General features: G+C 34.6%; 2 protein-coding genes across 2 annotated transcripts; both read left to right on the top strand.

The window, feature by feature from the left end:
- Positions 1 to 4,009: 4,009 nt before the first annotated feature.
- Positions 4,010 to 18,032, top strand: LOC143917338 (putative chitinase 10). Its single transcript, XM_077438819.1, has 25 exons — positions 4,010 to 4,128; positions 4,211 to 4,393; positions 4,519 to 4,619; positions 4,702 to 5,088; positions 5,159 to 5,344; positions 5,423 to 5,539; positions 5,614 to 6,039; positions 7,901 to 8,302; positions 9,589 to 9,679; positions 9,785 to 9,973; positions 10,049 to 10,149; positions 10,228 to 10,484; positions 11,287 to 11,392; positions 11,483 to 11,671; positions 11,749 to 11,871; positions 11,943 to 12,043; positions 12,257 to 12,276; positions 16,244 to 16,288; positions 16,374 to 16,562; positions 16,638 to 16,738; positions 16,814 to 17,064; positions 17,138 to 17,243; positions 17,327 to 17,515; positions 17,595 to 17,711; positions 17,781 to 18,032. The coding sequence occupies exons 1-25, from the start codon at positions 4,062 to 4,064 to the stop codon at positions 17,910 to 17,912; spliced, it is 4,176 nt and encodes a 1,391-aa protein (XP_077294945.1). The 5' UTR covers positions 4,010 to 4,061; the 3' UTR covers positions 17,913 to 18,032.
- A 2,838-nt stretch (positions 18,033 to 20,870) lies between these two features.
- On the top strand, positions 20,871 to 22,774 carry LOC143916684 (chitotriosidase-1-like). Its single transcript, XM_077437882.1, has 8 exons — positions 20,871 to 21,001; positions 21,087 to 21,275; positions 21,351 to 21,451; positions 21,527 to 21,777; positions 21,851 to 21,956; positions 22,040 to 22,228; positions 22,308 to 22,424; positions 22,494 to 22,774. Exons 1-8 carry the CDS (start codon positions 20,938 to 20,940, stop codon positions 22,623 to 22,625), a joined length of 1,149 nt encoding a protein of 382 aa, XP_077294008.1. The 5' UTR covers positions 20,871 to 20,937; the 3' UTR covers positions 22,626 to 22,774.
- Positions 22,775 to 24,837: the final 2,063 nt, after the last annotated feature.

The raw sequence follows: 24,837 nt of genomic DNA, 5'->3' as shown, positions 1-24,837 counted from the left end.
CCAGTCACAGGAAAACTGGTCGCTCTAGATCGGTCACACGTGATCACCCGTCACACTAAAACTGGTCACACTCTAAAACTGGCCACACCCTAAAATCGGTCAACCATGTTATGTTATATTTTATATTTGATATTTTTACGTAATCTGTTATTATAATTGCTATTGTTTTTCATAATTATGTATAAATGTATATACATATGGGTTCGGTGATAACTAGCCAAATGTGAACCGGTCACAGGACAACCGGTCGCTCTAGATCGGTCACACGTGATCACCCGTCACACTAAAACTGGTCACACCCTAAAACTGGTCACGAGAAAACTAGTCACACCCCAAAATCGGTCACGAGAAAACTGGTTGACCGATTTTAGGGTGTAAAGAGTAAATCAAAATTCCACTCATAAATCACAATCAATCATGAAATCAACGATGAGCGCAGACTACCAGACAAATAGCTTAGAATAATATCCGACAATTTACGCTCTACACCAAGGTGGAAAATATCACATTCAGACTCAGCAGCAACGATTTCATTAAGAAGTCGAATAGCTCTTGGAATAGGAGCCATTTGAAAAATCATGTAGCAAGTTGTCACTTAATTATTGACTTAAATCTAGCTGGAACTTAAAGCTTTTTTTATTAGGTTGTTAATTTGCTGATTGTAGACAAAACAAAAAAAGAAACCTAAACTCGTTTGCTCAATGCTGATCGTCATGGTCATAAATGTCACCTTGAATTTTATAGACGATCCCCCTCCACTCCTTCAGGTTCTGTGCCAAGTTAAAGGCAGCGTTAAGAGGGCTGGACACCAGCGCCTTGTCCACACAAACGTACTATACTTCTCCCTTCCTCAATTATGGCACCAGAGAAATTATTTTTTTAATATGCTATGGATATCCACCATTGGGGTGCATCTATCGTTTTATTTTTTTGATTAATTATTTTTTATAGGAGCTAGGAGCCGCCAAACATCTATAAAATCGCCTCTTTTTTATACCCACGAAAAGAGTCCAGCGGGCTTATTTAACGGTCGATTTAAAAAAAAATACGCCAATAGTTGCACAGAAAATATCTTTCTCATACCGATGATGAAATTTTTTAAAAAATTGATCCAGTTTTGGAGGAGAAAATAGTAGAATACGAAACCTCGATTTTGTCAATTTAAAACACGTTTTATCTGGTCGAAGCACAACTGTCGCATTCACTCAATATATCCATTATATATCCATTATAATATACCATTCACTCAATATATACGTGTTTTAAATTGACAAAATCGAGGTTTCGTATTCTACTATTTTCTCCTCCAAAACTGGATCAATTTTAAAAAAAAATTCATCATCGGTATGAGAAAGATATTTTCTGTGCATCTATCGGCGTATTTTTTTTTTAAATCGACCGTTAAATAACCACGCTAGACTATTTTCGTGGGTGTAAAAAAGAGGCGTTTTATAGATGTTTGACGGCTCCTAGCTCCTATAAAAAATAATTAATCAAAAAAATAAAACTATAGATGCACCCCAATGGTAGATATCCATGGCATATTAAAAAATAATTTCTCTAGTGCCATAATTGTGGTAGGGAGAAGTATAGTACGTTTGTATGGACAAGGCGCTGCTGTCCAGCCCTCTTAAGGGACGATCCCGCCAGTTCTTTGATCTCTTGAGAGACTGTACTCTCGCTTGCCTTCCTTCCAGCTTTCCGGTGACTACCAGGCTCTTCAGACTCTCCACATTCTTCCTAGCAACATGGCCATAGTCAGTGCCGGCCTTACACCCAATGGCGCCCTCGGGCAATTTTTTTTAAACACCCTTAGAAAAAACTTTCGCCTTTGGCGCTCTGATCCAAAATTTTGTATGGCTTTTGGCGCTCTAATTTTAAATTTTAAAGTGCATCATGCGGCGCCCTAACTTATTTAACGCCCTCGGGCGCCGCCCGACCCAGCCCCCCCCTCTAAAACTGGCACTGGCCATAGTAGGAAAGAACCCTTTTCTTACATGTTGTGGAGAGTCTCTTTGAGACTGCCAACTCTTTGAGGATGGAGATATCCGTGCGTCTTGCAGTCCATGGGATGCGCAGCATCCGTCTCCAACACCACATTTCAAAAGCATCTAGAATGTCCATTTTTCTTTCCCTCTTTCTAAAAATTAGTAATTATTAAATACGAATTTGAAAGTTATTATATACGTAATTTTTAATGTCAATAAACAAAACATACATATGTATGTAATATAAGTTATGTCAAACATTACAATCTTATCTATATGAGAATTAATTATTTCTAAGAATGTTGTTTTTCACATTTCGATATATTTTATAGTATAATCATCGATATGATGGATAGGTAGCTTTGACCCCCATTTAATTTTTTTGTTTAACCGTTACATGCAACTCGATTGTGATCCGATCATTGTTCGCTGATGAGATAATTTCAACAAGTGATTGATTTCCTTTATCGCATCTTTAATAATTAAGATTTGTTTGTTTTTATTTGCATATTTTTAAAATTGAGATCAATTTATACTGTAAACAATACAAATTATTCCAGCTACTAAGTTCTATTACTAACATGCTATTTAATTAATATAGTATCATTATTATTGAAGTTGTGAGATTTTTAGTATGAGATATCGGTTTTAGCTCACTGTATATCTTTACATCTGTTAATTGTTTTGATTGATAAACAATGTATACATACATGTTTTGTTTATTTCCTTTTTTTATTTGTTTTGAAAACTAACCAATATTTGGCAGGCATTGCTCGGTGGGTGAAAGGTGAAAAAACAACCCTTCTGAGTTCTCTGAATCATTTCAAAACCCACCTACAGTCTAAGAACGAAAACGTGTTTATTTTTAGTCTTCGTGGCTTCCAGCCAAGAAAGGGCGTTCCCAGTTGTTTCGTATGATCTTATTATTTCGACAATTTTCTCCTACATTTCTTCAAATATGGGAATCACTGTTACCGATCACTGTCAAACCTATGTCAATACAAGTATAAAATATCACCGAAAACACTCCATAGGGTGATTTTTGGGACAGGGTGCCGTAGGAAAGATTATGCATGCTAGCGTTTTTTTACATGTGCAAAAGTATCTAAAAATAAACACATGCCGCGTGCCTCTCAGTGTGTTTTCACTCTAAGTTAAGGTACCGTGAGATAGTATACCAAATTTGGCGATCTTAAGTTGAAAACTAGATTTGCATAGTTACATTAATATATACAAAAAATAATTTTATTATATTATATATAGAAGTTTGTATGTATTCATAGTTTTATGTATAGAATTTACTAAAAACTATTGACACCAAAGAATATGTGGTTCGTTGATTTAGAATTCTCCTGTTTCTGTTTCTATTATTGTATATGTAAATTGTAATGCAAAGAACTTGAGGTTGAGGTAAATTCATTATTATTCAGTACCCTATTTTAGAATAAATTCAATAAAAGTGAATATGATTCTCAAAACTCCAAAAGAATATTTGTAATGAAGTCATTAGAAATATCTCACGTTGATTCACAGTTCTTAGTATGTATAGTGACTATACATACATACATACTATAGGTTTATATGCATGTACATTATATACTGTGAAATGTATCAATTTTCCCGATTCTTTTATTTGAAAAGTGATCATATCTTGAATGCTCAGAAGATTTTTAGCGTCATACGAAAGTACAACATTACTAAGTGTTAAATGATTGTATACTCAGTCAACAAATTGCGTATTTTCATATTCGAATACACAAATATTGGGATTTTTTATAATTATTTTTCGATTGTCCATAGAATATTCTTTTTAATTATTGAATATTTCGTATTGATCTTAGTTTCGATGGTCAGATTAACGAAAACAAGATTAAATTAAAATCTATCCTGATGGATGTTCTTGCGTAGATCAGATAAGGTTCACGATGCAGCAGATCTTATGAAATTGGGGGGTTCCAAGGTCACCGTGTGACGTCAAACTGATTTGAGCATATAAGCTTGAGATTTTTCAGCTGCCAGTCATCTGACGGTGGTTGAGCACAGAGTCTGCAAGGGAAGACTCTAACAACCACAATGAAAGTTGCTGTTGCTGTGGCAATAGCTCTTGTGAGCTTGGTGGCGACCGTTTCTAGCAAACCAGGTGAGCTTTTAATATAAAAGGTGCTTAGTGTGAAGTGGAAATTTAACGAGCTGGTGAGCTAATATCTAATTTGTTTTTTCAGACAAACTTGTTTGCTACTATGGCGGTTGGGTAGTGTACAGACCTGGAGATGGAAAGTACGACATTGAGAACATCGATCCAAATCTTTGCACCCATGTTATCTATTCTTTCGTTGGCCTGGATACTTCAGGAGAAATCAAAGTATTGGATCCCTGGATTGATCTGCCCGACAATTGGGGCAAAGGTATTAAAACGAACATTTTCATATATGTACATATGTATAGTAGTGGTTGTTTTGTACAAAATTATATACCTCTTAATTATTCTTTATTGCTATTCCGTCTTATTTTAAAATTTTGTGCATTTTAGACGGTTTCGGAAGGTTCAACAGTATGAAGAAAATCAACCCAGATTTGAAGACTTTAATTGCCATCGGAGGATGGAATGAGGGATCCGTCAAATACTCTGAGGTAAACAAAACGCAAATTTATTTTGTTCAATTAAAATATGTATCTATAGTACATATAGTAATACAAATTTGGTTGCTTTTAGACTTTCGCCATTCCAGCTAAGAGGGCAGTGTTCGTCAAGAGCTCTGTAGAATTCTTGAAGAAATACAATTTCGATGGTCTTGACTTGGATTGGGAATACCCCAACCAGAGAGGTGGCAAACCAGAGGATGTCGACAACTTCAGCAAGCTTTTGCAAGAACTCAGAGTCGAATTCGATAAGTACGGATACCTCCTAACTGCCGCTGTAGCAGCTGCCGAAACTTCATTCACCCAATCCTACGACGTACCTAAATTGGGACAATACTTGCACTTCATCAACATCATGACATACGATTTCCACGGAGCTTGGGAAAAAGAAACTGGTCTGAACTCTCCACTTTACATGTCCAAGATTGAAGAAGGCACCAGTTTCGCTGGATTCAACACCGTACTTATCATTTCACTATTGAAGAGTAGTTTGAATCTTTTTTGGTACTAATTATGTGTTCATTTTAAAGGACGCCAGTATCCAAGCATGGATGAGATATGGAGCTCCTGCCTCTAAAGTCATCTTGGGCGTTGGATTGTACGGACGATCTTTCACCATCATCGATCAAAACTGCATCACCCCAAGGTGTCCAACTAGCGGTCCAGGATCTGCGGGACAATTCACGAGGGAAGCTGGTATGCTGGGATACAATGAAGTATGTACTTTTTTTCTTGACTTATTATAAACAACTTGGGACGTTTGTTTTAATGTATTTTGTTACTATTTTCATTAGATTTGCTTAGCTGAAGCAGGAGCCAAAAAAATGTGGGACGATGAAGCTCAAGTTCCATACATGTCATGGGGAAGTCAATGGGTCGGCTATGACGATGAAAGATCCGCCAAATTGAAGGTATGTAGTTTTAATATACTTTTAAGATATGCTTTATAATTTCAACACCTTAACTAATGTTTAATGTTATACAGGTTGATTACATCAAGAAATACAATCTCGGAGGTGGTATGGTTTGGAGTGTAGACACTGATGACTTCCACGGAAAATGCGGCAAAGGCAAAAACCCAATGATGACCGTGTTGAATAGGGAATTGGGAATCACCCAATCTGGAACTACAACACCTGATCCTATAACTACCACAACTGAAGATCCTGGAACCGGCCCGACTGAGGAGCCCGGCACTACTTTGGAGCCCGGCACAACTGAGGAACCTACCACTACAACGACTCCAGCCCCAACAGCACCACCACCAACTCCATCTCCCACCGATGTTTGCAAATTCGAAGGATTCAACCGAGATCCGTATGATTGCGCCGTCTTCTACAGATGCTGGATTTACGAGGGCAAATTCGAATACCTGAGTTTCGTGTGCGGAACTGGACTGTGGTTCGATACCGTATACAATATTTGCAATTTCCCATCTGCAGTAGACTGCACACCTCAAACCCCATAAGCTCTCAATCCGCCTGAACTAGTTATAAATAATCAAAATTTAATTTTATGTAAAATAATTTGTAAATTATTTCGTTTTTTTTAAATAAAAATATGATTTGAAAATGTTAAAACTAATGAACATTCAATATTAAAACGTTTATCGATATACATATGTATGTATGTACAATGTACCTACATATATTGTGATATTTCACTGAATACATACATAGTTGCTCTAAATTGTGGGTCTACCTCACGGGACCAAAAGTGAAACGCCCGAAAACGCAAATATCGGAAGGCAAAGATCGAAAATCGAAAGATCTTAAGTCGAAAGATAAAAAAGGGTCTCTCCCCCCCGTCGTACATACTCACTTAATTTGCGCGAGCAGGATGCAACAGGAACAAGAGGAACAGGCTTTTCCTCCCGTTTTCTGCGCGCGCACATTAAACAAGGCTGTATGACAAAAAGAGAGATAATTTCACCGCATGCCACTCATATATATTATATATACATAGTACCGTTTACCATGCACCCTTTTTTTTGATCTTTCGACTTAAGATCTTTCGATTTTCTACACAAGTCGTATATATAATAAAATAGAGAATGATATAATAATAAATTAAGAGAAAAATATATCACATTTAACGAAGATCTTTGGTTAAATATTTGAAATTTGGCGTAAAATTTGCTAATAATGTTAGATGTTCGCAGCAATATTGTTAGATGATATTTCAACTTCAACTTCATTGTGGAGTACAAAAATTCACAGCTACAATATATTGTACCAAAAATAGAAAATATACGGCAAGCAGTTTTCTTTAAGTATGGATATTTTGATTCTGACACGAGTTTCCAAAATTCAATTATAGACGTAGAATTGAACTGCATTTGCAATGCCTGATTCTCTTTCATCTTTAATAACTTCAATTGCCCAGCCGCTTTTTCAACAAGTATTATTTCAGAAATTTTAAAGCCATCATCAATAATATCACAAATAGGTTCACTAAATAAACAAATGTAGATTTCTCGTTTACCTGAATAACTTTTGAATATAATAATTGTATATAAGAAACATAGTTCATTTACTATGTATTATAAGTTTGTCTTGTTTGATTCGTTTTAATTTACTGCATTTGATTTAATGCAATGAATACATATTTTTATAAACTACTGATTGGATTGGTGTGCAATCCTCAAATTCTTGCTGAATTGAACTTCAATGTTCCCAGCAAACTCAGATACATTACATACCGCTATTTATTCTCCTCACCTGAGGCACGTACCAGTTTGATGGTCTCGTCACCTGTCGCCAGGGGCATCAAACTCCTCAACCGAATTTCTATGGGTTTGGATTTGTTTAATCTAAAATATACTGATCTGGTTGAGGGATTGTTTAGCTTGGGATGTTCTATTTTTACAAGCTTCTTCTATATTTCACTTCGCTAACGATTCAGTATTTTTTCCTACAAACTTCCGATCGTTTTTAAACTTTGCCTTTTTATTATTATTATGACATACCTCCTTTTACCTTCACTTACGATTACAATTCAGGAAAAAAATTGTCTCTTATCCGATCGTTTTCATACTTTGCCATATTGCTCATTTTGGTCATCAATATAAGTAAATGTATCCTCCGTCATTACGATGGAGAAAAAATATCGTTTTAGATGCGTTTGAAATTTGAATTTCTGAAAAGTGCCTAATGTTTATCCAGTTTTTAGTTTTAAACATAGATGGCGGTAGTAAAACAAAATGATTGGTATTTTTATTCAAATCAATAATTATATATACAAATTATTTACGAATCCAAAAGTGGTTGCAGATATGGAGAGTGCGGGCAAATGAACAAAAGTCTGTCCATGTAACCTTCACAATGAGGAGGAAGACTTGTCCTCCAATAAAGCTGAACAACGCAGTGATCCCACAAGCAGAGGAGGCAAGATACCTGGGCGTGAACCTTTATAAGGCCATCCTCAAACCAATATGGATGTACGGGATACAGCTATGGGGGTCAGCGAGCAAAACGAACGTCGAAATAATCCAAAGGTTCCAGAACAAAATCCTGAGAATTATACTGGACGCCCCCTGGTTTGTCCCGAACGACATAATCCACCGAGAAACGAGGATAGCAACGGCCATTGAAGAGTCAAGCTCCGCGGTCTCAAAATATAAAGAAAGACTTAGGAACCACCCCAACAGTCTGGCCAGGGAGTTATTAGTAGAGGTAGGATAGCCAAGGTGCCGCTCATTGTTCCATTGTTGTAAATCCTTTGTAAAAAAGGTTCGACAAACCTTTAACAATGCATTTACAACATTTGAACAATACGCGGCACCCTCTGGTTCCGCGCTTTAGTTATTAGATAACAAGCCAAAAAAAAAGACTCAAGAGAGGTGATCCCTTGGACCAGTAACGGAGAGTGAATTGCCAATGGGCATTTCACCCACAAGCTAGGGAATAAGAAAGGAAAGAAGAAATGCGCCGAATGTCCCGAGGAGGACAGATAGCTGCATGTAAATTGGAAAAAAAAATTATTTACATATATATAAATTATGGAAGAGTACCTTTTTATATTTATCCTTATTTGTTTTTAATTATGGTTATATTTTTTTTCATCTTACTGTAAATTTTTTCTTTTTGTTTAGTGACGACTTAGAGCTAATCTATAATGTCATTATGGCGAAATTGTAAATAAATAAATAAATATCGTTCAAATTTACAATTATTAAAATTATATGATAACTAGACTGCGGATAGAGAACGTGTTTTTTCCAGTAATCGGGACGGTTTTGCTCTATTTACAAAGCTAGAGTACAAAAAAAATGTTGGGCGAACCTTTTACAACAATTGAACAATAGCATTTACAACAATTTAACAAAAAAAACGGCGCGCTGTGGATCCGGCCACTAATGATAGCTAGTCATTGGATGGTCATCAGTAGAGGTAGGATAGCCAAGGTGCCGCTCATTGTTCCATTGTTGTAAATCGGTTCGGCAAACCTTTAACAATGCATTTAAAACATTTGAACAATACGCGGCACCCTCTGGATCCGGGCTTTAGTCATCAGCAGAGATGGGCGTTAGACGGATGCTCGTAAAATAACAATAGACCTCTCCAATACCGCACAAAGCAAGAGAGCATAAAAATATGGTTGACAATAGTAATTAACAGCAGTGAACAATTTTTTGTGCATAAAGCATCGTTCGAATACTGCCCTTTAGTCATCAGGGCAATGGAAAATAACAACAAACCACTCCAACGGTGTTCAAAGCAAGAGGGCAAAAATGGTTATGAACAATATTTGTAATCTACGATGTTAACAATAGCAAAACCTTCTGCCCCGATCCCTATCCAATGTCTAGTGATAACATTGTTCAATAGTTACTAAGGAAATCTCAGATAAATTAATCGCGATTTCATGGAAATATATATTTTTTTACATTTTGTGGAAGTGACGTCTAACTCATCTTAACATATAAAATAAGATATTTTCTAATCCAATTTCATTCAAGGGCGGGTTGGCGCAGAAGACCTATAAACAAAAGCACTTAATTGGCACTCACGATGAAAGCAGTGGTATTAGCGATAGCTTTATTCAGTCTGGTAGCATCTGTCTCTAGTAAACCAGGTAATTATAAAAATATATAGAATATCCCAACATGGCAAGTCAATTTCATGTAATAAAAAATCTGATTTTAAAATTTTCAGATAAGCTCGTCTGCTACTTGGGAACTTGGGCGACGTACAGACCTGGAAATGGAAAGTTTGAAGTTGAAGATCTCGATCCATTCGTTTGTACACATGCTATATATGCTTTTATCGGATTAGAGAATTCACTCACCGGAGACATTAAAGTTCTGGATCCATGGAACGATCTGCCTGATGGTGGAGGCAAAGGTAGAAATCATTGAAATGTAATTTTGACTGAATAATAAGTCTGATTTTATCGTTGCAATATTTTGTCCGTATCAGATGGCTTCCGAAGGTTCAACGATATGAAGAAAATTAACCCTAATTTGAAGACAATGGTCTCCATCGGTGGATGGAACGAGGGAAGAGCGAAATTTTCTCAGGTATCATTCGATGAAACAAGCCTAATATTATATGTACACATATACATACATATATTTGAAAATTCAAATTGATTTCAGGTCTTTGCAGATTCAGCTAAAAGGGCAGTATTTTTGAAGAGTACTTTAAACTTTTTAGAAAAACATGGATTCGATGGTCTCGATATTAATTGGCAATATCCACGTAATTCGAATGTTATCAATGATACAGAGAATTTCGTAACAGTTTTGAGCGAACTTAAACCAGAATTCCTTAAATATGGATACATTCTCTCTGCGTCAGTAGCCGCTGCCGAAGAAACCTTCAGTACAAAATATGACATACCACAAATGTCATTGTAAGTATTTCAATTCCATAGTACAAATAATTAGTCACTGGACCCAGAAGGTGCCGCGTATTGTTCAAAGGTTGTAAATGCATTGTTAAAGGTTTGAACCTTTTTTACAAAGGATTTACAACAATGGTACAATGGATAGCACTGTGACTATCCGGTGTCTACATATAATATAAGGGTTTGGTGCAAACGATCGACAAGCGCCAGTCAGACTGAACCACAGATTAACGACACGTGTACCTTATGCGTGCGCACTGCTCGCACTTACACTAAGCGAAATCTACCCGAAGTCCCGACATACCTACCCTGTATACATTCTGTGCTTCTGATACTTTAGTTCCGAATCTTGCCTTATTAAACTCGCCAGAAAGATCCAACTCAATTTTAATAATTGCATCTGTGCACATTGAAAGGTTACTCCTCATCAGATTTGCAATCTATCATTCGAGAAAACGAGAATTACGTTTAAAGCTGCGTTCGTTTTTCTGGCAATTTTAGAGAGGATGCACCAAACCCATTAAAATTGAGTTGGATCTTTCTGGCGAGTTTTTAATAATGTAATAAGGAAAAATTCGGAACTAAAGTATCAGAAGCACAGAACGTATACAGAGTAGGTATGTCGGGACTTCGGGTAGATTTCGCTTAGTGTAAGTGCGAGCAGTGCCCACGCATAACGTACACGTGTCGTTAATCTGTGGTTCAGTCTGTCTGGTGCTTGTCAATCGTTTGCACCGCATCGATAATATATAAAAACATAGTATAAATATAATATATAAAAGCATTAATAATTAACGTCTTATTTTAGATATTTGGATTTCTTTAATGTCATGACGTATGACTTTCACACTGGGGAAGAGAATCGTCTAGATGTGCACTCTCCACTTTTTGATACGTATTCTGACTTTAACGTGGTAACGTTATAATTTTGTGATAAAATCCGTAAAAATAATGTTTATTTACCTATTATATGATTATTCTACTATTTTATATTTGTTTTTAAGAATTCTAGTATTCAAGCGTGGATTAAATATGGAGCTCCTGCTGAGAAACTTCTTATGGGAATTGCATCTTTTGGACGATCTTTTCATATGTCAGATATGAATTGTACTACTCCTGGGATTTGTAGTGCAGAAGGTCCAGGAGACGCCGGGAGCTTAACGGGGGAACCTGGTGTGCTCGGCTATCATGAGGTGTGCACACACAATACCCATATGTACTTGCTTATTGAAATTATGTGTATAATATAATAGTTTTTATCATGCGATAGATATGTCTGAAAGAGTCGAGTGTTGCTGCTACCAAAGATTGGTATGAAAACGGTCAAGTGCCATATCTGTATTGGGATGATCAATGGGTTAGCTACGATGATCTAAATTCCACCAAATTAAAGGTACATATAAGCATGATTTAACTTTAATATGCTTGAATTTTATATGTTGCTGATAATTTGTTTTAACTTAGGTCGACTACATAAAAGAACACAATCTTGGAGGAGCTATGGTTTGGAGTGTGGATACTGATGATTTCCGGGGACACTGTGGCGAAGGCAAGAGTCCTATGTTGTTATTATTGAACAAAGAATTGGCTGTTTAATATTTTGAAAGGAATCTGGGGTTGGCTTATAATTCAAGTGAACTTGTAAATGTATATAAAAAAGCTCAAATACCACAATGTCATGAAAAAATTGTAATGTTTGTATTAATTTTATATCATTTAAATAAATGAAATGTTTAAAAACAAAAGGTATATTCTGATTATTTCTTTCGATGTTATAGATATAGAATAAGCATTCTTTGTATTACATTTTATTGTTAAAATTTTGTCATTTATGAACTTTTTTCATTAATGTACGGCTGTCAACTATGTCCGTGTATTCAAAATTGGCAAAAGTAGCTATTACATCAACTAAATAAATCCAAATTGTGTGCAACTCCAAGTGAAATTCAAATTGTTCATAACGTGATATTTATACTGTTGCGTAGGGGTGGGTGGAGGATCCAAGTAAAAGGCCAAAGTCGTTTCACAGCATTTATTGGTTATTAAGGAGATACACGCACTGGCAGTGCTCCATTCAGAATGTCTTGATATCGTCTAAGTACCTCCTTATAACAGACAGGTCGCTCAGGACATCTTCGACGTCCGGTTACTTCCCCATTGTTTAGTCACGTACTCGGATGTTCTGTCCCACGCTTTGGCGTTGTCAGTTCTAAGAACTCCACGGGAATGCGACCGAGTGCCGCCGCTATCACCGCTAAGTGCATTAATTGTTTAGCGGACTTGCACTTAGGCCTGGAGATAATCCTCGAAACCAATTATAACGGCGGGCTCTTTTTAGCATACGCTACAATACCAATCAAAATTCCTTGTATCAGAGCTATAAGAATTGGTGTAATAATAATAATATATATAAAAACGGACGCGATGTGTGTATGTAGATATGTATGTGTGTGACTGACGCGTGGAGACACAGCCAATCAGAGTCACAGAGGCGCACAGCCAATCAGAGTCAAGTGGTCGAGGATACTCGGGAAAGCGGGGTAGCAGGGAAGTAGGGGGGGGGGGTGGAGCGTCTGATATGTGCTACGTCAGGCCGAGCGACGGGAAAGTACACAAATATACAGATTCACAAAGACACACACACACACACATTCATTCATCATTTCGAACTGGTGAACGGGTTGGATCGGTGAATGTGTAATGCGCGCACTCAACTGTTTTAGATTAATACGTGCATGCGCACGCCTACAAGTTGCCTTACATTATATTTATTTATAACATATAACTTTATTTTAATTCGTGTATCAATACCTTTCCGAAAACACACGTTGAAGTCAACTATTATTGTTAGTGGTTAACATATTATGCTTTCAAGCAGAGTGATCACGGATTCGAGTCCCACTAGAGTCCCGCTGCTGGCCAGGCTTTGGTTTGAGTTTGCCAATTTTTCTGATTTTCATTGAAACGGTTCCTGTTAAATTGGCAACTCCTTTCCTATCTCTATTACAAATCTTAAGATATTCAGCGCCTTGAGGTTCGCCGATTTGTATAATAAAAAATGCTGCAAAAATGTTCTTCATGATGTCTCTGTGGATGATGTTTGTATGAATTCGCATTTTGTAAATGCTTATATTGATCGTATTGTATAAATGCTTGCAACACTACTTTGCAATATTTGAGCATAGATGTCGTATATCATTTAGTGGGTATCGGTTTAGTGGTAAGTGTTGTATTCTCTCGTGCTAGGGGTCACGAGTTCGCTTCCCACTGGAATCTCGTTGCTGGCCAGCCTTGGTTTGTCGAGGTCGGTCGTTTCTTATCAGAATTTGTCAATTTTTCTAATTTGAAACGATTCCTGTAAAATTGGCTTTCTTATCCAATTTTCTATTGCAAAAACCTTGAGTTATTATTATCTCTTAGGTTTCGCCAGATTTTCTCCATAGATGTCTCTATGGATGATTATTGAAATATAAAAAATATTTCGTATTGTTACACAATAAATAATGTTATTATTCGTATTGTTTACGATGTTTATATAATGTCTGACCATAGATGTCAGATGTTGTTTCGATTTGTTTGTATGTTTAATTACATATGTATTTAATAATATATGTATGTATGTATTATATAATTTATCGAATTTTAATCTGTTTAGCACATTCGCCGCTTTGGAGCAATCTGTTAGGCGGATGTGCGTGATTAATTGAAAAATAAAAAATAAATAAATATTGTAATGTAAAAATACATATATAACAATAATTATATATTTATATAATTTAGTGCCTTTCTTGATCTGCATAAATACACTCGTCGCTTTGGAGAGATCTGTAAGACGAGTGTACATGATCGATTGAATAATTAAATAAAAAATAAATCATATATCATTCGAAAGGGAAAAAACCAGACGATTTTTAAAATTATTTGAAAAACTTAAGGTGCAGTATTTTTTTATATAATTTTTTGAAAACCCGAAACTTACCATGAGAGTACGTGGCACTTTTTATAAATTTAACGGGGTTTTTATTATTGAGTAATTTCCCAAAATTTCATGGGAAAACAATCAGTTGGTTATTTATAATGATAAAAGATCGACCAAGTTTAAATTTATTGATTTCATTTTTTATCTATTAGTACCCTTGCATATATGTATGTATGTATGTATTTATCGATAGAAATGTAGTGTTAAAAGCATGACTGTGGAATCGGAGTCATTAAAAATTAAACTCTGACTGTGATTTCGAATTTAAATCGCATTTTTTGCTACTGTTTTTTACGTAATACTGCGTGTGAATATGTTTGTGACGAGAATGATTCACCAATATCGGCAAGAGTTCTGATTAAAATTAAATAAACAATAATTCTAGAAGGTTAAAAAGAAGAATGGTTTTTAAACCTATCTTTATCTTTAGATAAAAAAAAATCAGGTGTGATCAACATGAAAAAAGGGTCAAAAACAAAATTCGATAATGACGTACACATTTTGGATTTTCAGTAAGACAAAAGTTTCTAATCTACTTCTGGTTGTCGGATTTTATTTAAAAATTTTATAACGTGATATTCCTATAGAGATTATAAATATCAAATATCAAGAAGACGGAAAAAATTTAAATGGTAAAAATAAAATAATGAAACATTGTTTATAAAAAAAACCTACTTCCGGTCTGATCTTATCAACTCTAAGTTAGCATATAAAAATTACAAATGTATATATTGAACTCGATGCGTTCTACTGAACTGAAAAAATCGTTTCACAACATTTTTGACATTTCTAAGAGGAAAAATCCTAATTCCAATTTATCAAATTTCTTGATTTTGTTTATTTACATGATATTGTTGCAAATATTGCCATTGATGACGTTTACATGTGAAACTTGAACGATGAACGCAAAATTGCTACACAAAGTCCAATGCACTCAAAGAAGTATGGAATATTATATGCTTGGTATAAAGATGAAAGACAGAAAACGGAATACGTGGGTGAGAAGTAGGATAAGGGTTGTGAATATAAAAGATAGAGTGAAGACATTGAAATAGCGATGGTTGGGCCACGTGGCTAGAAGAATGGACAAAGGTGGATAAAAGAAGTGCTAGAATGGTACCCGAGATAATGCAAAAGGGGTAAAAATAAGACCGCAGGGAATATGGGTGGACGAAATTAGGAAAATGTGTGGGGTAAGATGGATTAGAGTTGCGCAAAACAGAGACGAGTGGAAGCGTGTTGGAGAGGCCTTCATCCAGCAGTACATGGCGAATGGCTGTAGATGATGATGATGATGATACAAAGATTATCCTGGAATTTTCTCGAGAAGAACACACATATGTATTTAATGGGTCGAAGAATATAGCAGAAGAAAAAGCGAACAATAGTTAAATGTCACATATGTACTTCTGAAAATATTAATTGAATATAGGAAAGAGACTACACATACCAGGCTGTTTAATATCTCATTCTCATTAAAATAATTACAATGATTTGAATTTGATTAAATGAAAATCAGTGTGTATGTACATACATATGTACATCGTTGCGATTTGAAATTATTAATATGATAACATTGTTCTACATTAATTTTCGTAGAAAATCACAGATAATCATTCATGACAAATTTACATACATGTTATGGAAGTGACGCCAACATCTTTTTATCATATAAAACAAGATATTTTGAGCACAATTTCATTCGACGGCAGTTTAGCGCAGAAGACCTACATATAAATAAAGAACATATATTAATTGACAATCACGATGAAAGTCGTGGTATTAGCGATAGCTTTGCTCTGTCTGGTAGCATCTGTCGCTAGTAAACCAGGTAATTAAAATTAATTCATTATATACCATCTAAACGAGTTAAGTCTATTTGATATGATAAAAATAATCGGTTTTAACATTTTCAGATAGGCTCGTCTGCTACTTAGGATCTTGGGCAACGTACAGACCTGGAAATGGAAAGTTTGAAGTTGAAGATCTCGATCCGTTTCATTGTACACATGCTATTTACGCCTTTATCGGACTAGAACCCTCAGTCACGGGCGAAATTAAAGTTCTGGACCCGTGGAATGATCTGCCTGATGGTGGAGGCAAAGGTAGAAATCATTGAAATGTAATTTCGACTGAATAATAAATCTGATTTCATCATTGTAATATTTTGTTGGCTTCAGATGGCTTCCGAAGGTTCAACGATATGAAGAAAATCAACCCTAAACTGAAGACAATGGTCTCTATTGGTGGATGGAATGAGAAAAGGGAACATTTTTCTCAGGTAACATTTGACGTAATAAATACGTATGTATATACTTGTAGTATTTAATTTGAACGTTTAATTATTTAATTTTAGGTCTTTAACGATACAGCTAAAAGAGCAGTGTTTGTGAGAAGTGCTATGAACTTTTTAGCAAAGCATAGATTCGATGGTCTCGATATTAATTGGCAATATCCAAGTAGTAGATCCGACGATATAATGAATTTCGTAAAAATTCTGAGTGAACTTAAACCTGAATTTCTTAATTATGGATACATTCTCTCTGCGTCCGTTCATGCAGCCGAACAAACATTCAGTCAAGTATATGACATACCACGAATGTCATTGTAAGTATTTCAATTCCATAGTACATATATAATATAAAAAAAGCATTAATAATTAATTAACGTCGTATTATAGATATTTGGATTTCTTTAATGTCATGTCATATGACTTTCATTCTGCTCTTGAGAAGAGGATAGATTTGCACACACCACTTTATAATGGTGGTGATCAATTCACTGTGGTAATTATTATATTTTTATGAACAAAATATTGATCATTCAATGTATGTATGTATAAATGAAATAATATGTACTCGGTTTTAAGAATGCTAGTATGCAAGCGTGGATTAGATATGGAGCACCTCCTCAAAAACTTAATATGGGAATTGCTTTTTATGGACGCTCTTTTTATAAGCAAAGTGTAGATTGTAATACCCCTATATATTGTAACGCAACCGCTCCTGGAGCACCTGGAAGCTTAACAGCAGAACCTGGTCTCCTCGGATATCATGAGGTATGCATACATTGTTCGTAAATGTATAATACATTTATTGAAACATTACAATACAATGGTTTGTTCGTTCAAATAATAGATATGCCTGAGGGAACCAACTTCCACTAAAGTTTTTGATGACGTTAGAAAAGTACCATACATGTATTGGTCAAATCAGTGGGTTGGCTATGACGATTTGAATTCTGCTAAATTGAAGGTATAAATTTGACTTATTTTCAATGTCATAAACCTTGCTACCTTACTGATATTTTTTTTGTTAACTTAGGTTGATTACATAAAAGATTTCAATCTCGGAGGTGCCATGGTTTGGAGTATTGATTATGATGACTTCCGTGGACACTGCGGTAATGGCAAAAGTCCTATGTTGACATTATTAAATAAAGAATTGTTTGTGTAATATTCGAAAAGTGATTTAGAGTTGGCTTATAATTCGAGAGAATTTCATATACCAATGCTGTAGCGTTAATTGTAATATTTTTACATTAACTTTGCTGCGTTTAAATAAATTATATGTTTGAAAAATAATGTTTTTCCAATTTATTTTATATAATGTGTGTATTATTTTATAATCAGGGCTCGAAATGAATGGGAGTGCATGGGAACGTCGGTCTCGTAAAAAACCAAAGTTTCCGTACCCCTTTTAAATTTATGGTTTCATGGTCTAACTAGAGGTAGGATAGTCACAGTGCTATCCATTGTTCCATTGTTGTAAATCCTTTGTAAAAAAGGTTCGGCAAACCTTAAACAATGCATTTACAACCTTTGAACAATACGCGGCACCTTCTGGGTCCGGTGACTAGTCATTGCACATAACCAAACCCTTGACGTACATATGTCTATTGCACACATATAATTTGCAGGGGCGTCATTTCAGCTTTTCCCAGGGGGGAAAATATTTAACCAGTAAGGGGGGGGGGGTATATTATATTAAAGAAATGAGTCTATATAAAGTACAAAATAGCTCCTGAAAATCTTTCAAAGCAACACAAACAACAAAACAAAATATATTTGGTAGTTAACATTTTGTTTCTGGGAAAAGTCGACGTGTTTATACCTGACAATGTTCTAAAGAATTTCAATATTCTATTTTCGTTGGTTTAGTATTTTAATTCAAATTCATAATAATACATTAAACAACGTGGATAGTCCCCTTCAAATCTAGAGGGGGTGGCTGCCCACCCCAGTCACCCCCAAATGACGCCCCTGATAATTTTTCTACAAAAGAACGCAAATTGTTTTTAACTACCTACTAAAACTACCTACATATAAACAATATAAAACAACAATAGAATTAATTATGATACATATATTATATACGATAAATTTCTGTAGATGACGCTAAAATAGGGCTGCTAACTTGGACAACCCCCCCCCCAAAAAATAAATAAAATAAAAATAATAAATAAAAACTAAAAGAGTTCAGATAAAAATATTTAAAAAATATAAGGTAATAAAAATTATTATTTCTATTACATGTAAAAAAATTTAATCCGATTCAGTTGGCGGTTTGGGAGATAATTGAATTCGAAAAATTAAAAAAAGAGGACACCTACAAGGGTAGGTACCATTTCCGGTCAACTTAAAATTTTGAAAAAAATTTACTTCGTGTTGATAAGAATTTCAGTAACTGATACTAAGTTTCAGTTCGATAGGACTAACGGTGTCCAAAAAATCACCAAAATACACAGACACACACACATTTTTTTCTAGATCATGAAAACGTGATCAGTAATCGATTCTGAGTTCCAATCAGTCAAAATCTCCGTACAAAAGTACCGTTTACCATGCACCCTTTTTTTTATCTTTCGACTTAAGATCTTTCGATTTTCAATCTTTGTCTTCCGATATTTGCGTTTTCGGGCGTTTCACATTCGGGCCCGTCGCGGAGACCGCCTTTGCATTAAACTCTTACTGTGATTTCGTATTTTAATCGCATTTTTTGCTACTGTTTTTTACGTAATACTGCGTGTGAATATGTTTGTGACGAGAATGATTCACCAATATCGGCAAGAGTTCTGATTAAAATTAAATAAACAATAATTATAGAAGGTTAAAAAGAAGAATGGTTTTTAAACCTATCTTTATCTTTAGATAAAAAAAATCAGGTGTGATCAACATGACTTATGTTGTATATGGAAAAAAGGGTCAAAAACAAAATTCGATAATGACGTACACATTTTGGATTTTTAGTAAGACAAAAGTTTCTAGTCTACTTCTGGTTGTCAGATTATATTTAAAAATTTTATAACTTGATATTACTATAGAGATTATAAATATAAAATATCAAGAAGACGGAAAAAATTTAAATGGTAATAATAAAATAATATTGTTTTTAAAAAAAAAACTACTTCCGGTATGATCTTATCAACTCTAAGTTAGCATATAAAAATTACAAGTGTAAATATTCAACTCGATGCGTTCTACTGAACGTTTTTCCACATTACCATGTGAAAAAATCGTTTCACAACATTTTTGACATTTCTAAGAGGAAAAATCCTAATTCTTAATTCTTGATTTTGTTTATTTACATGATATTATTGCAAATATTGCCATTGATGACGTTTAGATGTGAAACTTGAACGATGAACGCCAAATTGCTCCACAAAGTCCAATGCGCTCAAAGAAGTATGGAATATTATATGCTTGGTATAACGAGGAAAGACAGAAAACGGAATACGTGGGTGAGAAGTTAAAATAGCAATGGGTGGGCCACGTGGCTAGAAGAATGGACAAAGGTGGATAAAAGAAGTGCTAGAATGGTACCCGAAATAATGCAAAAGGGGTAAAAATAAGACCGCAGGGAATATGGGTGGACGAAATTAGGAAAATGTGTGGGGTAAGATGGATTAGAGTTGCGCAAAACAGAGACGAGTGGAAGCGTGTTGGGGAGGCCTTCATCCAGCAGTACATGGCGAATGGCTGTAGATGATGATGATGATGATGATACAAAGATTATCCTGGAATTTTCTCGAGAAGAACACACATATGTATTTAATGGGTCGAAGAATATAGCAGAAGAAAAAGCGAACAATAGTTAAATGTCACATATGTACTTCTGAAAATATTAATTGAATATAGGAAAGAGACTACACATACCTGATATTTTTGGCTGTTTAATATCTCATTCTCATTAAAATAATAACAATGATTTGAATTTGATTAAATGAAAATCAGTGTGTATGTACATACATATGTACATCGTTGCGATTTGAAATTATTAATATGATAACATTGTTCTACATTAATTTTCGTAGAAAATCACAGATAATCATTCATGACAAATTTACATACATGTTATGGAAGTGACGCCAACATCTTTTTATCATATAAAACAAGATATTTTGAGCACAATTTCATTCGAGGGCAGTTTAGCGCAGAAGACCTACATATAAATAAATAACATATATTAATTGACAATCACGATGAAAGTCGTGGTATTAGCGATAGCTTTGCTCTGTCTGGTAGCATCTGTCGCTAGTAAACCAGGTAATTAAAATTAATTCATTATATACCATCTAAACGACTTAAGTCAATGTGATATAATAAAAATAATCGGTTTTAACATTTTCAGATAGGCTCGTCTGCTACTTAGGATCTTGGGCAACGTACAGACCTGGAAATGGAAAGTTTGAAGTTGAAGATCTCGATCCGTTTCTTTGTACACATGCTATTTACGCCTTTATCGGACTAGAACCCTCAGTCACGGGCGAAATTAAAGTTCTGGACCCTTGGAATGATCTGCCTGATGGTGGAGGCAAAGGTAGAAATCATTGAAATATAATTTTGACTGAATTATAAATGTGATTTCATCATTGTAATATTTTGTTGGCTTCAGATGGCTTCCGAAGGTTCAACGATATGAAGAAAATCAACCCTAAACTGAAGACAATGGTCTCTATTGGTGGATGGAATGAGAAAAGGGAACATTTTTCTCAGGTAACATTTGACGTAATAAATACGTATGTATATACTTGTAGTATTTAATTTGAACGTTTAATTATTTAATTTTAGGTCTTTAACGATACAGCTAAAAGAGCAGTGTTTGTGAGAAGTGCTATGAACTTTTTAGCAAAGCATAGATTCGATGGTCTCGATATTAATTGGCAATATCCAAGTAGTAGATCCGACGATATAATGAATTTCGTAAAAATTCTGAGTGAACTTAAACCTGAATTTCTTAATTATGGATACATTCTCTCTGCGTCCGTTCATGCAGCCGAACAAACATTCAGTCAAGTATATGACATACCACGAATGTCATTGTAAGTATTTCAATTCCATAGTACATATATAATATAAAAAAAGCATTAATAATTAATTAACGTCGTATTATAGATATTTGGATTTCTTTAATGTCATGTCATATGACTTTCATTCTGCTCTTGAGAAGAGGATAGATTTGCACACACCACTTTATAATGGTGGTGATCAATTCACTGTGGTAATTATTATATTTTTATGAACAAAATATTGATCATTCAATGTATGTATGTATAAATGAAATAATATGTACTCGGTTTTAAGAATGCTAGTATGCAAGCGTGGATTAGATATGGAGCACCTCCTCAAAAACTTAATATGGGAATTGCTTTTTATGGACGCTCTTTTTATAAGCAAAGTGTAGATTGTAATACCCCTATATATTGTAACGCAACCGCTCCTGGAGCACCTGGAAGCTTAACAGCAGAACCTGGTCTCCTCGGATATCATGAGGTATGCATACATTGTTCGTAAATGTATAATACATTTATTGAAACATTACAATACAATGGTTTGTTCGTTCAAATAATAGATATGCCTGAGGGAACCAACTTCCACTAAAGTTTTTGATGACGTTAGAAAAGTACCATACATGTATTGGTCAAATCAGTGGGTTGGCTATGACGATTTGAATTCTGCTAAATTGAAGGTATAAATTTGACTTATTTTCAATGTCATAAACCTTGCTACCTTACTGATATTTTTTTTGTTAACTTAGGTTGATTACATAAAAGATTTCAATCTCGGAGGTGCCATGGTTTGGAGTATTGATTATGATGACTTCCGTGGACACTGCGGTAATGGCAAAAGTCCTATGTTGACATTATTAAATAAAGAATTGTTTGTGTAATATTCGAAAAGTGATTTAGAGTTGGCTTATAATTCGAGAGAATTTCATATACCAATGCTGTAGCGTTAATTGTAATATTTTTACATTAACTTTGCTGCGTTTAAATAAATTATATGTTTGAAAAATAATGTTTTTCCAATTTATTTTATATAATGTGTGTATTATTTTATAATCAGGGCTCGAAATGAATGGGAGTGCATGGGAACGTCGGTCTCGTAAAAAACCAAAGTTTCCGTACCCCTTTTAAATTTATGGTTTCATGGTCTAACTAGAGGTAGGATAGTCACAGTGCTATCCATTGTTCCATTGTTGTAAATCCTTTGTAAAAAAGGTTCGGCAAACCTTAAACAATGCATTTACAACCTTTGAACAATACGCGGCACCTTCTGGGTCCGGTGACTAGTCATTGCACATAACCAAACCCTTGACGTACATATGTCTATTGCACACATATAATTTGCAGGGGCGTCATTTCAGCTTTTCCCAGGGGGGAAAATATTTAACCAGTAAGGGGGGGGGGGTATATTATATTAAAGAAATGAGTCTATATAAAGTACAAAATAGCTCCTGAAAATCTTTCAAAGCAACACAAACAACAAAACAAAATATATTTGGTAGTTAACATTTTGTTTCTGGGAAAAGTCGACGTGTTTATACCTGACAATGTTCTAAAGAATTTCAATATTCTATTTTCGTTGGTTTAGTATTTTAATTCAAATTCATAATAATACATTAAACAACGTGGATAGTCCCCTTCAAATCTAGAGGGGGTGGCTGCCCACCCCAGTCACCCCCAAATGACGCCCCTGATAATTTTTCTACAAAAGAACGCAAATTGTTTTTAACTACCTACTAAAACTACCTACATATAAACAATATAAAACAACAATAGAATTAATTATGATACATATATTATATACGATAAATTTCTGTAGATGACGCTAAAATAGGGCTGCTAACTTGGACAACCCCCCCCCCAAAAAATAAATAAAATAAAAATAATAAATAAAAACTAAAAGAGTTCAGATAAAAATATTTAAAAAATATAAGGTAATAAAAATTATTATTTCTATTACATGTAAAAAAATTTAATCCGATTCAGTTGGCGGTTTGGGAGATAATTGAATTCGAAAAATTAAAAAAAGAGGACACCTACAAGGGTAGGTACCATTTCCGGTCAACTTAAAATTTTGAAAAAAATTTACTTCGTGTTGATAAGAATTTCAGTAACTGATACTAAGTTTCAGTTCGATAGGACTAACGGTGTCCAAAAAATCACCAAAATACACAGACACACACACATTTTTTTCTAGATCATGAAAACGTGATCAGTAATCGATTCTGAGTTCCAATCAGTCAAAATCTCCGTACAAAAGTACCGTTTACCATGCACCCTTTTTTTTATCTTTCGACTTAAGATCTTTCGATTTTCAATCTTTGTCTTCCGATATTTGCGTTTTCGGGCGTTTCACATTCGGGCCCGTCGCGGAGACCGCCTTTGCATTAAACTCTTACTGTGATTTCGTATTTTAATCGCATTTTTTGCTACTGTTTTTTACGTAATACTGCGTGTGAATATGTTTGTGACGAGAATGATTCACCAATATCGGCAAGAGTTCTGATTAAAATTAAATAAACAATAATTATAGAAGGTTAAAAAGAAGAATGGTTTTTAAACCTATCTTTATCTTTAGATAAAAAAAATCAGGTGTGATCAACATGACTTATGTTGTATATGGAAAAAAGGGTCAAAAACAAAATTCGATAATGACGTACACATTTTGGATTTTTAGTAAGACAAAAGTTTCTAGTCTACTTCTGGTTGTCAGATTATATTTAAAAATTTTATAACTTGATATTACTATAGAGATTATAAATATAAAATATCAAGAAGACGGAAAAAATTTAAATGGTAATAATAAAATAATATTGTTTTTAAAAAAAAAACTACTTCCGGTATGATCTTATCAACTCTAAGTTAGCATATAAAAATTACAAGTGTAAATATTCAACTCGATGCGTTCTACTGAACGTTTTTCCACATTACCATGTGAAAAAATCGTTTCACAACATTTTTGACATTTCTAAGAGGAAAAATCCTAATTCTTAATTCTTGATTTTGTTTATTTACATGATATTATTGCAAATATTGCCATTGATGACGTTTAGATGTGAAACTTGAACGATGAACGCCAAATTGCTCCACAAAGTC

The sequence above is a fragment of the Arctopsyche grandis genome, chromosome 9 (genome assembly GCF_051622035.1).
Source record: "Arctopsyche grandis isolate Sample6627 chromosome 9, ASM5162203v2, whole genome shotgun sequence".
NCBI lineage: Eukaryota > Metazoa > Arthropoda > Insecta > Trichoptera > Hydropsychidae > Arctopsyche > Arctopsyche grandis.
Note: the sequence above shows the minus strand (reverse complement) of the source record. Positions and strands in the feature narration are given on the sequence as shown.